General features: G+C 34.8%; 1 protein-coding gene across 1 annotated transcript in view; it reads left to right on the plus strand.

Moving 5' to 3' along the window:
* Positions 1–16,313, plus strand: part of LOC121383159 — a 104,304-nt gene that overhangs the window by 28,373 nt on the left and 59,618 nt on the right. The window contains exons 3-7 of the mRNA XM_041512987.1: positions 8,892–9,053; positions 11,083–11,275; positions 11,825–12,015; positions 12,529–12,702; positions 13,707–13,862. Coding sequence (XP_041368921.1) covers positions 8,894–9,053; positions 11,083–11,275; positions 11,825–12,015; positions 12,529–12,702; positions 13,707–13,862 — 874 coding nt within the window. The 5' untranslated portion in view covers positions 8,892–8,893. The remainder of the gene's footprint in view (positions 1–8,891; positions 9,054–11,082; positions 11,276–11,824; positions 12,016–12,528; positions 12,703–13,706; positions 13,863–16,313) is intronic.

Consider the following 16,313-nt stretch of genomic DNA (forward strand, 5'->3'; position numbering starts at 1 on the left):
GGGGAGATGTTTTTCCTCCCTTTCATGGGGATGAGTTTTTCTTTTGGGAAGCCCCTTTTTATTCCTAAAAGTTTGTTTTTTTTTGACTCCTTGTTACCTTATGTTGTGGTTCATCCTATCTCCATGTCATTACTTCAAAGGAGCTTTTTGGGTACGGGTAAGTCCTCTATTTTCTTACCTCCTCCCATTAATGTTGAATTCACGTGCTCTAACGGTGTCATTGCACGTCCGTTATAGCATATTTGTTGTGCTAGCACAGTAAGTTGAATAAGACTATTAGAAAATTTGTTTCTAATTTTCATTATTATTCATACTTACCTAGTGCTAGCACAACAAACTATACCTCCCACCCACCCCTATGAGGCTTTCCCTCGGTGGGTTTGGGTGGACTTTGAACCGAGAATGAAGATACAGGTAGCCCGTGCAAGGATAGCATTGCGCATATCCGGCAAGGGAGAGAATTCTGCAGTGTGTAGGTATGACTCAAGTTGAATAGCATATTTGTATAAATGCACAAACGTTTAAGTTCAGTAGTACTTTTAGCCCAAATTCTACTCGTGTGACAAACTATCGTAAAAAGCATGAAAATCCTTTGGAATAACTGGTTTAAGTTCTTGTAAGTGCTTGTACTTAAGAGCTTTAATTGGAATGGTGTGATTGTAGAGCTGTTCAACTGTGTCTCCAAGTGCTGGCTCTGAACACCTTGCACGCCTTGGTAGGTCTTCATAAGCATTGCTGTATTGTGTTTTGTACTGAATTACTCCATCAGATGTGTATTTAATGACACAGATGTCTGTAACAACACGATCTCCAACCTTTATTCCTGGGCGTATGGAAAAGTAGTATTAAAGTGAAGCAAAGTCCTTAAAAAAGGTATGAGACAGATAATGTACTCTGTACTTTTGAGAGATCCTTGCTGATTTGATTAAATCCATATATGTTTGTGGGCTGTAAATTGGTTTGTTTCTCAAATTTCTCTCGATGGTGCTGTGTACACTATCACATTCCATCTGCGTGTGGCCCTTTTCTAAAAACTTCTGAACAATTGTCATACCTTTTTTATGAGCCCATACGTGAAAGAGCATTTGAAAGGATAATGTTGCGATTTTGGTATGTGCAGCCATCGCTGTAAATAACCAAATGCGTTACATTCCTACTCAAATTTTCAACGAAATCTGACAAACATGACGCAAACGCATTTGCTGACAGTTCACCTTCACTGTCATCCCAGAAATAGCAGTCAACATCTTTAGAGGTCATGTCATGAATGGTGTAATTATGGCAACCAAGCTTTGTTTTGTAGTACATTGCGCTAGCTTTAAGCAGTGGACAAAGAAGAAGACCTTGAAGATCTACCGTGACAACTCTGAAGTTGTTTTCTATCAAAGCTCTTTCTTTATCCATATTTTTCTCCTTCCTGGCTGCTTCTTTTCTCTCTCTGTGGAATTCATATTGTTCTTCGGATATATTTTTTGCCTCATAAGAGCAACATATGACACACTGGTCTTTTTTGGATTGGTACAAACACAGATTCATATCTACAAAAATGTTTCTAAAGACTTTAATACTTGTAGGGGTTTTATCATCACTAGTGCATTTCTCAGAATATGCACGGTAAAGCTCGGCAAATGAGGTGAAAATGGGCTCGAGATAACTTTTGGTTGAAGATGCACGATAATAATGGGAGGGCATTTTTGAAAGTGATTTTAAAAACTCTCTTGCATATGATGTCTTACTTTCATGTGTATTTTTTCTTTTCTCTGGAATGTCTGGATTTCCAGTAGGGCTTACCCAACTATAAACAGTCTTTTCTCCAACCGATAAGGTTGTCAAAAACATACTCTTACAGACACGCAATCTTTCCCCGGCTGGTTTCAAGTAGTATCTACAGGATTTGTTTCTTCTACTGCTGCCCTCTGTCTTTCTCTCTTTCACCCCAGATGTTTCCACCATACTGGCTACATAAACCTCCTGCTGATTCCAGTCCATATTCAGCCAAAACGCTTCAAATATACTTTTCCTTTTATCTTCAGTTAACATTGAACATTTCTTAAATTTACAGCTCCGAGTGCAGCGACTTTGTTTCAGTTCATGTTGATTCTTGTCAACACTGTAGGAGTATTTGCCTGATGCATCTTTCTTTGCTCCAAGGTATTTTTTCCCTTGCATTCTCATCTTTTTGTTTTTATTTTTTGACCAATTAATACTTTCAGCTTTCCCTTTTTTGGCTCTGTTCTTCTTTCCAACATCCTCCTGAACATCTTTCACACCTGTGTTTGCAGCTTTCCCTTTTGGCCCATGGTCTTCACTATCTGTACTACTGTAGTCGTCCTTTGTTGTGTACTTCCAAGTGGGATCCTTGCAGTGTCATCAAAACTTTCACCAAAGGAGTCATTGTTTTCCTCATTCTTTGTATCGAAATTATCAGACTCGTAACATTCACATTGATTTATTTCGTTCATGCATGCCCCTTGAATCCGAAAATGTGTTGTCACAGTCTCATGTTCAAGTGAAGTACTAGGTATACTTGCAGGCACATTAGAATCATGTTCTTTTGCAACTGGTGTAAATGTGTTACTTTTAATTTGGGAGTGTTTCTCTAGTGACAATTCAACCAAACGCTTCCCTCTGGAAAGTTTATCAACATCCATTTTTACACCGGGGATGTAATTTGAGTTCTATAGTGTCGTAGTCATTATCCTTAACACCAACTACTATATATCTAGGCGTTGTTTGGGGAAACAACTTGTAGTAAATGTTTGCAATAAAGTCAAAGTTTTTTCCCTTATTGGCAAATTCCCCTATTTCTCTCTTATACAAAGTTTCAACTATACATGTGGACTGAATGTTAGCACGGTAATGTAAGTCAACAGAATTCCTGCGCCAAGTACTGGCGATTTGTTCTTATCTGATAGAGAAGAGATCACTGAAAATGAATAAGAGCCCATATTAAATTATTGTGATGGAGTTTTATGAAACTGATTATTGCATGTTATATGTTCAGTAATTAATAGCACCAACTGGATGAAAACAATGCCCCAAAAACTATTGGAGGTGTGTGTGTGGGGGGTGGAGTGGGGGCATAGGCATATTGGGACGCTTTGGTTATGTGTGTGTGTGGGGGGGGGGGGGTGCAGAGGAGTTGATATGCCCAAAACATTTTACACGGAGAAAAACAAGTAAAAGATTGCCACAATTTTCCCCATTGAATCAGCATTGTTTTGCCAGAATTTTTTGGGGGTGGGGTGGTGGTGGTGGCCCCCTTGGCTCGTACGCCAATGACGGGGGGGGGGGGGGGGGGGGCGCCAAACTGGCTGTGCAAGACCTGGAAAGATGTGATTTTATTTTACCATTGATATATTGTGATGTCTGAATACAAAAAAATACGTAATTATACAGCAAAACTTGTCAATATTGCTGTTATTAAAAATGTATATCGTCTGAATTTCACAAATTAACCAGGCAGTGAGATTAAAAATATTGTATATCGGGAATAGTTCAAATAAATCATAAAGGCCATCAACACTTCATAATATATATTTGATTAGTTTGTGTATGTTGCAATGCATTAAAGAAAATATGGTTTAACAGTTTACGTGTGATAATCTCACCTAAAACAGACAAATAAGCTTTTACTGCGACTTTTTCGTGGTTTACACTAGCACGATGTATGATATACGATATTTTAGAATCCCAGTGCTACAACCAACTGAGATAAGCTATTTTGTCACATGTCTCAAATATTAAGTATTCATTGGCTGAGAGATACGATATTTTGAGAGAGAATGTAATGCATCCCGCCGATTTCAAAACTGCAAAAAAAAGACTTTGCGCCAAAAGTTGACATACGACATTTTAGAAGCCCACCGAAGATATAATAAATAAAAAATATATAGCAACATGTAAGTGGAGTTTACTGGTGGCCATCTTGGTTTTCAAAATGGCCGTCATTGCAAATTTAGTTTGTTCAATACTACCACACCCAGGCAAACCTAAACTTTGTTTTAAAGTGGTATAAAGGTAGTTAGACATGATTCCATGTTCACTACATATACAAGGATATTTGTAACCTGTATGTTATATATTAAAACTATTGTAATATTACAATTGTATTTATTGATTATATGTCCAAGAACCACTTGAAACAGCATCTTTCAAAAGAAATGTTACCCCCCAAAAATATATCTTATAAAAATTTGACAAGTAACTATATAAAATCATCTGCATCACATAATGATATATAAGGTGAATTTTGTTACATATGTAAATGCAGGCATGTTAAAATAGACTGTTAGCTGTCAAATTTGATTGGCTAATATAACGTTTATGTGGTCACATTTTGCACATTAAACACGGTACAGATGAAATAACATATTTACGATAGTGCTTAGAAAGGGAAGTCTTAATCTAAATCCAATCAATATTTTTGTAAAATACGTATGTGGTTCCTTGCTTTAAATATCATTCTTTGCACATCTTTGTGCTCATTCAGATTTTCCTTTGTTTATGGAAGCTGTAGCGCATGTACTAATGCATGCTAAAAGAAACTGGCAGTCTTACTACACATGGTGTTGAAACCATACTCTGTAGACAAAACACTTTACAGGATTTATGCTTGAATACACTCAAGACTATTGTAACTTCTTTTGGAAACAGTTTTGTGAAGAGATACCATATTTAATATGCTAATAGCAGATTCGTAATTGTCACATCACACACTTTTAAATGTTTATACTACTTTTATATATTAGTACATTAACACATATTTTTGTCAGATGTTATGGTTATGCGAAGTATTTTTAAAATAATCACCAAATTTTAATTAGCAGCTTCCTTCTTTGAAACATAATTTTTACTGTAAAGTGAGATATGCATGTACGATGTCATTACTGTTCTTCAACAGTGTAATTTTCATCATGCATAGTATTTAGGATATATTTACAAATGTCCAGTGCAATACATTGTCAGAAAATGGTGCAAGATAACCCTTGACATGAACAGTTATTCATGAGCATGCATTTTAGCAAGCAGTCACATACCATTACTTCTATAAGCTTTGGTGGAGCACACACCATTACAGTGACTGGGTATGCCATTTATAATGTCCCACCCACAGTCATATATATTTACATTGTCAGCTTTCCACATCATGGTTTTAACTTGTTTGATGTGCTCAGTCAGTGCAAGATCAGTAGGACGTTTGATTAGGGGAATGTCTCTTTTACTTGTAAATATAATGTGCTTCAAGTGGTTCATGGACGAATGTCTGCAAATATATGGCATAGGACATGCAACAAGCCTCAAATCATACAGGATGAAAATGACTGATAAAAAACAGTAATGCCATCATACATGAATATCACATTTCACTGTAAATTATGTATCGATGTAGGAGGCAACCAATTCAAAGTAGGTTGTCATTGTAAAGAGACATCACCATTTAAACAGAACTTTTTTCCCCCAAGAAAATTGGTTCCAGTAATCCACATAACCAGTATGAAGATTGACAGAGTGTATATAACATGATTACGAATCTTCCATCAGCATATAAAAGACGATAACGGTATTTCTGCACAGATTCCAACAGAGGTTACGAAAGTTGCGAGGGTATACAGCCATACCCTAAAAACCTTTATACAGCTTCCTTAAATGATAGGACCTCTGTATTATTTTAGACAAAAATCGATATTGAGATACAAAACATTACAATGTCCAGAAATACATGGAATATAGAGATAATCATATTCTAAGCAAGAAAACAAATTTTAATTTTAATAATGCATTCATATTTTATTTGATGAAACCGTGAAACGGCTACAAACTGAGGATGGTCCAATCCCTTTAATATAAGTATAGAATATTAGTCTGGCATAAATGCACAGAAATACTCTTAAAGTATAATATAGACATTAGTTAAAATAAAATAAATATTTAATTTCAGAAATTATGCCAAAATATCATGTTCCTTGCAAGGTATAAATTAGGTTAAATTGGGATTTTTATTTTTAAATCTGTTATATTTAACTTTCTTCTGTGAAAATCCTCCACCCAAAATGTTACCATTTTCATTTTGACCAGTACAGATTACAGCATTCCCACCTACCTGTATACCGTATAACCGTAAATTTTCGTGGTCTTAATTTTTCGTGGTTTGGGGTATAAAAACATTTCAAGGTTTCTTATTTTCGTTGTTTGCCAAATCTAAATTGAAAGTGATTTTATTTTCGAGTGTTAACAAGTCCAGTTACGAGAATACTTGTTATTGTTGATTAAAGTTTCACTTCGGTTGCCAGTTGTTGGATACCACCGACACCACCGACGTGTAAAGTTAAACAATAGAACACTCAGCTGTAGCTTAATTGGCCACTGTGATACCCGGTATGCTATTCGCCAGACAATTGATCACAGTCTTTGATTTTGTGTAAAGCCAATTACGACGTATGTGTGAACAAACCACTTAAGGACGCCATGAAGTCTGAGTTCACCACATTTTATTCAAAGCAGGAAATGTTGAAATCTGCATTCATCCACCTCGGAATCACTGATGCAGTGCGGGTGGACATTGACAAAAACAATATATGATTTAAAAATATTTCATTATATTCTACAAACAGTGAGATTTACACAATAACTTTTTTTAAATTCTAACTTGTTGTCTTGACTATACTATTCTCTTGTCGTATCCGGTGGACTGCGCATGACAGGAAATAAAATGTGTTATGTTTTTCACAATAAATATTTTCGATAGAATTTGTCGATTTTTTCAAATATTTTCAAAGATTTATATTTTCGATGCTGACTACTTACCCTCGAAACCCACAAAAATAAAAATCCTCAAAAATTTCTGGTTATACGGTATATCTTAAAACAATTGTTTTAGTTGCCTGGGTGCGGTAATATTGTAAAAACAAATGTTTAAATGGCGGCCATTTTGAAAACCAAGATGGCTGTCAGCAAATGCCCCTGAAATGTTGCTATTGTGTTGTTGTTGTTTTGCATTATGTTTTATTGTTTGTAAAAGGTATTCAAATAGGTATGGGTCTTCTAATAATCTTGTACAAATAAAACATTATAGCATAATGCAATGGTCCGAACAGAAAAAACTGTATTTTTTTAGCATGGGGTGGTGCTTTTAAAATGACCGTCAAAAAAATTGCTCAATGATGACAAAGTGTCATGCAGTTTCTGAAACAGAAGACCCTGAATGACATAAAACCATCATAAAACATCATATGTACCCTAGTTCAAGGTATAAGCCTTATTCTGCCCGACTATACAATAAGGTATATGAACACTACATAATGTCATATATACTTGTTAACTTTAGTTCTTGTAACCTTCTATAAATAACGATTATTATTATTATTATTATTATTATCTTGACATTAAAAAAATAAAATAATAATAATAATTTTAAAAAATATATATATATTTTTTTTAAGTTTAAATAGTATTATGATTTAATACATATTTTAAAAAATACCTCTTTTATCCAAAAATGTTAAGAATTAAGAAATTAAAAATGGTATTACACTTACAGGTTATGTTACATCAACATTTGTGGTTTGTGTACCCAAGTACCTAAGACAAATTTATATCAATCTTATAAATTAATATTCAGTTTTTACTATAATGAGGAACAGTGGCGTGGTACTTATTTATTTTACGATGCAATAAACATTGTATTTCCACTAATCATAAGTAAAACCTCATTACCGACATCGTGTGAAATATACCGGAATTATACCCATTTCCGTGAGTAACTTTATGTCGAACACAACATTTATTAATTGTACAAAAATAATCTCTTGAAGTGTACAAAACTAACTGATGCGAGTATTATTTATATAGCTAATTGGTCTTTTCGTTGTCTTGCTGTGACATGTGATTTTAACATTGTGTGTATTGCTGTCAACTCTGGGCCAGAGTGTGACACTTGAGACTCATTATAGTTGCATTATGTAATCTAGTGGAATGATGTTTTACAAGTTAGAGGCATTATTAGGAGTAAATTGGATAGTTTTATATATGGCAACACTAAATGTCAATACACAGCCTGTTGAATCGGCGGAAATAAGCTTCGTAGCCATTATGATGACAACAAACATAATAACACGTCATTTTATAAATTCCATGTTCTTTTTTAACAATATATCTCACAATTCTCACTTTGGTAAATGTTAAACAGTTGGGACAATTCGGTCTGTGACATTTTTGGAAACCGAAATTAGCTGACGTTTTCTGAATGAAAAAAGGCGTAGTTACTTCCCGTATGTTATTTTAATGAAAGTAGTTTTTTATGCTTACAAAAATGTCATTTAACAGGAGATCTTTTTCTCCCACACAGGGAGGGTTGACAGGTCTGCAGTTGTCAACAGTTTCGTCATAGTTGATAAAGTATTGGAGATGTTGTAAACTCTGTTCTGACAGCCATCTTGGACGCCATCTTGAATATTTCAAAATGCTCAAGAGTACCAAGTTTGCACCTCTCAAATCCTTAATCAGGACTTTCGAAAGTGTTTTGACAAACACTAAAACACAGATTTCTCAACAACAAAATTTAACACCTAAATGACAAATGTTAAAAGTGTGATAACTAGCTAAGCTACTCTTTTGAAAATTCCATCATCCATTTGGGTTTTTTTGTCCTAGGGTATACTAAACCAATTATTTATAACAACGTTATGTCTGGCTCATGGACTATGTATGAAATTAAAATAGAGGACCCTTTATCATCATCATTTTCAATCATCATCATGATTGTCTTCATCATTGGTAATGATGACTGATGATGATGATAACTGATGATGATGATGATTGATTATGATGATTTTGATGATTATTAATATTTTTTATTGGTTTTATTGGTTTTATTTTTTTATTTTTTTCAGAGATGTGTCAAGCTGGCCAGTTTTCCAGCAATGGAATTAAGCCATGTAAAGCATGTCCTGTTGGAAAATATCAACCACATGCTGGGAAAACAACTTGTTTATTATGCGACGTTGGCAAAACAACATCCAAAACTTACAGCAAAAGTGCAAAATCTTGTAAATGTACGAATTTGGTACTTAATTATAGTTATTTAATTAACTGGGAATGCAATATGATGTCACTGATCATTCTTATTGATGAGAATAAAAGTCCGTCATCAAGTTAATAATCAGGCACTCAAAAATAGTCAATAATTATTTTTGTTCTTTTTATCATTGATGTTTTAAAAGTTTCATTTGAATCATTTGGCTTTGTTTGTTTTGTGACTCAAGGAGTATCAAGTTTTCTAACAGAATTGTGAATGGATTTTGATGGTGAATAGCAAATATATCCTCAACCTTAAAAATAAAGTGTATAAAAATGGTTGTCCTGAAAATGAACCTATAAAAGTGATCGTCTTTGTAGTACTACCATGCTAACATGCTGAAAAATAGATTCTCAGGAAATATGAAAGGACATGTAGTATAATATATGTAGAAAAAAGAAAATTATGCAATTTTTGATGACGGTCAGGAGCAGATTTGGAATGTAATACGTATATGGGATATGTCCTTAACTGCAAGGATTAATTATAATATCAATCCCGCAGTCCTTAAACTAATTCATATTTCAGATTTATTGTCATATGGCTTTGTTCATGCCTCATTGTGTATGCAGTCCCATTGTGGAAATGACTTATAGCAGTTATATAAACTTATAAGTGAAATATACTTGACTTATACACCACTTATACGTATATATTGGTATAAGTGAAGTCTCAGTTTGTATAAGTATAAGTGAAAAGAATGGTTAACTGATACTTCACTGATACTCCACATGTATGTATTACAGCTATTAGTGGTTTATCTCTGGTATAAGTGAGCTGGAGTTTTCCTTGTTGTTTCTGTAAGTGAAATATAAGTGAAATATTAGTTTGGAGATAGCCATTTTGCCAAAAAAGTTTTGTGTTCCAAATGAACAGGAAAAAATAATATGTCCAAAACATTTTGATGATTATTTTTTTAAAATTCATAACTTCTCACAGGATTTATTGAATTCATTTGGCTAAACAGTGGCTAAACAACCAAACATAACACATTTTGGAAGTGTTTACAATACTTTAAAAAAAATAATAAAAGGAATCGCCACAAATCTTTAATAAGTACTCAACTGAGAAGCACTGTTTTTTGTGTGTGTTTGTATTGCAATTGTCATATACATGCTAGATATGCAACCCAATTATAATGGCGTATGCAAGGGCGTAGGCTAGGGGGGTTCAGGGGGTTCGAACAAACCCCCCCGCTGAAGCAAATGGTCTGCTTTCAGAACTAAAACATACAGGTTTATACATATGGAGTTTCTGGTGGTGCAAAAACAAAATAGAAAAAGGTCCACTTGGTTCATATTCGAACCCCCCAGGTCCAGATCACGCTATGCCCCTGGTATGTTTTTATGAGGTTTTTATAATGCAATGTTGTATGTGTATATATCAATGTATGTATGTAGGTGTGGATGGATGTATGAGTCTGAACATGTATGTGTATGTCGGTGTACATCGATATGTAAATATACATTTTCCATCTTAATGTCAATATATGTGTGTGTGTGTAATGGAAGGAATATTTTAATAAATAAATCTTCGCAGAACTCCTTTTTAAGATTTAACTAGCGTACACCTAGCTTACAGGTTAGATTCTCTCTCTCTCTCTCTCTCTCTCTCTCTCTCTCTCTCTCTCTCTCTCTCTCTCTCTCTCTCTCTCTCTCTCTCTCTCTCTCTCTCTCTCTCTCTCTCTCTCTGTAAAGTATCCATATGAATGATTTTGATTTAGTAGTATATGATAATTTTATGTAATAAATGTAAGAATAATATATCAATTATAATACATTCATGTTTAAATATCCATCACTTCTTCTCCCTAGTTGGTGATGGATACAAGTGTAAACAGGGATTCTGTGAAGAATTAAAAAAAAAAAAAAAAAAAGAGAGAAAAAAAGCACTGCTTGTTCGCTATATTATAACACAATATTTGACACACTAGTTTTGTGCTTTTTCATTCTGTATTATAATTTTTTGAAGTTTATTTTATTGTTCATATTTATTTTGTTTCCTAGTTTTTGACATGGTCATGAAAGGTCCAACAACAGTACTGTCAAAACGTGGACTTGCTAGCAATGTAGATGATTTGACCATTTCCTTTTGGATGGAAGTAAAGTCTGCTGATGGAGATATAGTAATCAAGCGGCCCGATGGGACACTTCTAATACAAATCAGTTTCGGAGCAGTGTTTAAAGTCAATTTCTTAAGGTAATTAGCCAAAAACACATACACATGTATATACAAATCCTGCACATTTTTATTAATTTGCCACAGCTGTGCATGATCAGCCTTTCATTGAAACAAAATATATTTACAATGCAAATGGCAATTAACAGAAGAAAATTGCAAACACAAATATTATTTTAATACACTATTGATAATTAAACAAGAGGAAATAAGGAAACCGTAGAAGCATAGAAAAATAAAGTAATGCTTGCATTTTAGATTTTAATGAGAACAAAGTAATAATATTATGTTTGTTCATCAAAGGCCGTGAACAGTATCTGTTTTTTTAATTATGTTTATTGATACATAGTCTTTAACGTTTGTTTTCTGGTAAAATTTCAGTGAAAATAATCTCTGTGAAAAATATAATGCAGTTTTAAATAGTGTGGGCATCTCCATACATAAGAATATATGATCTCTCCATCCAACTGTCCATCCATCCATCTAACTGTCCATCCGTCCATCCGTCCCTCCCTCCATCCATCCATCCATCCATCCATCCATCCATCCATCCACTTTTTGTCCTTGCAGAAATTCCATATCTAACTTGGGAACATTGACATCCAGCTGGGTCCATTTGTGCCTTGTGTACTCTCATAAATATAAGATGTTGACCATATATAAAAATGGATTTGAACATAAAGTCCAAAGAATTGAATCAGATTATTCTCCAGTGTTCACTTCTGGTACAGCACTAAGACTGGATTTACGAACGTCAAGTGGTATGTAAAACATAGACCAGTTCTATTCACTTCATATGGTACCTGTACTTTATATTAATATTTATTTTCATCATCTTCTTTTTTGCCTTACCTAAATGAAGACAAAAGGCAAGATATGAGAAATGTTTGATTTAGGTCCATTTCTCACAAACTGTAAGTCTTGTAGATCAATGAAACTTGGTTTATAGTTGCATATATCAATGTTCATCTTAATGCATGTTACAAGAACAAAACATGTACACAGCACTCTCTTTTGTGACAAAAAATAAGCAATTCATATATGTTTTTGGTTTCTGTTTATTTAATATAGACATGATTTCCACAAATTATGACAAACTAAAATTATATCAGATATTGATTTTTTTTCCTTCTCTTTTCACATCAAATAAGACTTTATTTTGTTACAAAATCAAAAGATAAAACTTTTATACCATTCAAAGTAATATGTCTACATGAATAGCAAGATTTCAAATAGTGTTGTGTAGAATATGTCCAGTTCATATTTTGTCACAGAAATCACAATCAGGTCCGTGTTCGTTATTTCGTCTGCGCTTGGATCTATTGATGTTAAGAAACTGGCCAACTTCTGTGGAAGCAAGCCACTCAGATTTGCCATATCCATCGCTGATCTGATTGCCAGTGCTGCACCGACTTTGTTTCATTTCAACATGCCGAGCACATGTAAAGGTAAGTTGAACAAAAGGAAGGAAGGAAGGAAATGTTTTTATTTAATGACGCACTCAAAACATTTTATTTACGGTTATATTGCATCAGACATATGGTTAAGGACCACACCGATATTGAGAGAGGAAACCTGCTGTTGCCACTTCATGGGCTACTTTTTTCGATTAGCAGCAAGGGTTCTTTTATACGCACCATCCCACAGACAGGATAGCACATACCACGGCCTTTGATATACCAGTCGTGGTGCACTGGCTGGAATGAGAAATAGCTCAATGGGCCCACCGACAGGGATCGATCCCAAACTGACCGTGCATCAAGTGAGTGCTATACCACTAGGCTACATCCCGTCCCGGTAAGTTGAACGAATTCAAACACAAAAATGAAGAAGCCTCTCTTCCTTATTATAACTGTTACAGCAGGTTTTCAAAATACAGCCAAATGACATTATCGAGGCCTATGATAGTTGGCTCAGCATATCTCGAGGTCAAGAATTGTCCTATAGTAATAATTTTAATCTCATATGTCACTTAAACGTACTTATTGTATGTACATGATATTAGCACCCATTATGTCAAATGCGTGTAAGCCTTAAACTGTAATACATGTACACATTATGTTAATAAAGGTTTCATGTTTGTCTTGATTTTTGGGGGGTGGGGTGGGGAGTTCCCATTCACAAGTCCATAAATATATACTCATTCACAAGTGATAAAATATTCATTTGCGTTTAATACTGTCAATTGTTGTAATATGTAACATGGATTATTTTTTTCTATGTGCCCTCTTTAAACATTGTACCACCTCCCTGAATTCATTGGGTGCTCATTCTAAACATTGCACCCCTCCCTAAAAGCATCCTGAATTCATATGCCCCTCCTACAGGTTTTGCGATAGACTCCATCACTCTACGTCTGCAAGTACGGTACTGTTTTTGTTTCCATTTTGTGAATGTGTTTGTATTTACTCCTCTGTCAAATCTGACTCTAACTCTGAAAATTATTTTTCAGTATTTGGCCAGTGGGAAAGGTGGGGTCTGTGTTCTCGATCTTGTGGAGGTGGAATCCGGTTGAGAAAGCGAAACTGTAACCTACCAGCTGCAATGCAAGTACACTGCAACAATTCAGATAATCAGACAGCAGCCTGCAACTCAGAGCCGTGCAAAGGTAGGGATTTTTAGTGGTCTGTTCGAAAGTCACATTTTACAACAATTCACTGATGTGTGAACCAAACTACCGGTATTCTTAATGTTCTTTGAAGATTGCCAGTCAAGTCTTGTGTTATATAATCAATGTAAATATCTATAAACATTCACAACTGAGCAGACGTATTGTTCCTCTCGGATGAAAATTCATTCTTCAATTATTATACTGCTGGAATCTGAGCAATAAATTATTTTGAGAGATCAAAGTTTCAGAGTTTGTGTTTGTATGCATGTGCATTTGTGTGTGTGTTGTGTGCATCCCCTGCCGGTCCGTCCTTCTGGCTGGCTGTCGGTTGTCCGTCCGTCCATCCATCCGTCCGTCATATTGTTTTCCGGATGTTGTTTTTAGAATGCATTGAGATATTCAGCTGAAATTTTGTGTATAGCTTTATTATGTACTGCTACATATCAAGTTTGACTTTCATGGCAATTTAGCTGTTTTTGACTGAGTTATGGCCCTTGAACTTAGGAGATGTGAAAATTAGTTTTCCAGATTTTTTTCCAGAAGCCCTTGGAATATTGACCTGAAATTATGTGTATAGCTTTATCATGTACTGTTACAGAACAAGTGCGACTTTCATGTAGATTTACCCATTTTTAACAGGATTATGGCCCTTGAAATTAGGAAATATGAAAATTAGTTTTCCGGACTTTTGTTTTGCAATGCCTGAAGATAGAGATCAAATTTTGTGTATACCTTTATTATGTACTGTTACTGATCAAGTTCAACTTTCATGGTGATTTACCCACTTTTCACAGAAGTATGTATGGACCTTGAATTTAGGAGATACGAAAAATTGTATTGCTTTAGCAGTACTTTCAGAATGCTTGTTATTTAACTTTTCTAGCCTACTAATTCCTTAAATAGGCCAGTGGCAATGTTTCTTAATTTCTACCCTTGGGTATGGCGATATGATTGAAAAAGTCAATAAAATGTATTATGTAGACCCCACATGTATCAATAAAGTCAGCAATTTCCATAAACATCCATTATGAAAAGTACCACTAGCTCTCCTGACTTCGACTCATGCATTCTCTCATCTTCTGTTCTTAATGGTGAAAAGTGAAAGGTATGTACTGATGACATTACTAAATATGGTTTATAGTCCACTGATAATTATTCATATATTCAAAGATTTAAGTTTATTACCCCAGCAGTCACTCATAATGGGGGACCCGCCTTGGTGGCGTCGTGGTTAGGCCATCGGTCTACAGGCTGGTAGGTACTGGGTTCAGATCCCAGTCGAGGCATGGGTTTTTTAATCCAGATACCGACTCCAAACCCTGAGTGAGTGCTCCGCAAGGCTCAATGGGTAGGTGTAAACCACTTGCACCGACCAGTGATCCATAACGGGTTCAACAAAGGCCATGGTTTGTGCTATCCTGTCTGTGGGAAGCGCAAATAAAAGATCCCTTGCTGCTAATCGGAAAGAGTAGCCCATGTAGTGGCGACAGCGGGTTTCCTCTCAAAATCTGTGTGGTCCTTAACCATATGTCTGACGCCATATAACCGTAAATAAAATTTGTTGAGTGCGTCGTTAAATAAAACATTTCTTTCTTTCTTTCATAATGGGGAAAATATTTTCTGAGTGGGAAATATTGTGCATTGGTTTAACATACACTACTATTGGACAATTTGATGATTACAAACCAATCACCATATCGATACTAAATATGACATCACAATTTGGCAAAGCACACAAAATGATGTCACGTAGCTTAAAGCGTTTGAGTTTACATCTTTCTGTTTTCTGTGTTAAACTTGTAATAAACTGGTAGTTCAATACAATTCATTATAAAAACATTTGACGGAATAACTTTTTTTTTAATTATCTGTGAATCGTGATTAAAATACAAAGTTAAAGCAATACCCAGAACAGTGTAAAGTGGTTTACATAATTTCTATTTACATGGATGTGTAGCTACTGTGTACCGAAAATAAAGGCTTTTTAGAAAAGCAAATAGCTGAGGTAATAAATAGAATAACAAATTCTGTTCCAGTAATTATCAATTTATGGCCCTCGTGAAATAATTTTCAGTTGTCACTCGCTAATAGAGGTGGGAATTGGTTGGATTTTCATATTGAACCAGTCAGTGGTTATAATTGGTTGACGACATAAACCTGTTTTTACTCGATGTTAAAACTACATTCCCTGGAATATTTTTATTATTTAAGGATATAGAACAGAAAATCCAATTATGTTTGGTGCATATATGACGCCGCACTCCGCATTGGCATTGGTTTCACTATGCTGGCTTATCCAGGTAAAAAACAAAGCCAATATTTTGAAAGTGGGACAAGTATAGAATTCACCAACAAGAGATCACGTGTGATTTCACAGTTTTTGAACAAATTTAACTGTTTTGATTGAGGGGTCGTCTCATATCTCCAAAACATATTTATATCCATAGA

This window comes from Gigantopelta aegis, chromosome 10 (assembly GCF_016097555.1).
Source record: "Gigantopelta aegis isolate Gae_Host chromosome 10, Gae_host_genome, whole genome shotgun sequence".
Lineage (NCBI taxonomy): Eukaryota > Metazoa > Mollusca > Gastropoda > Neomphalida > Peltospiridae > Gigantopelta > Gigantopelta aegis.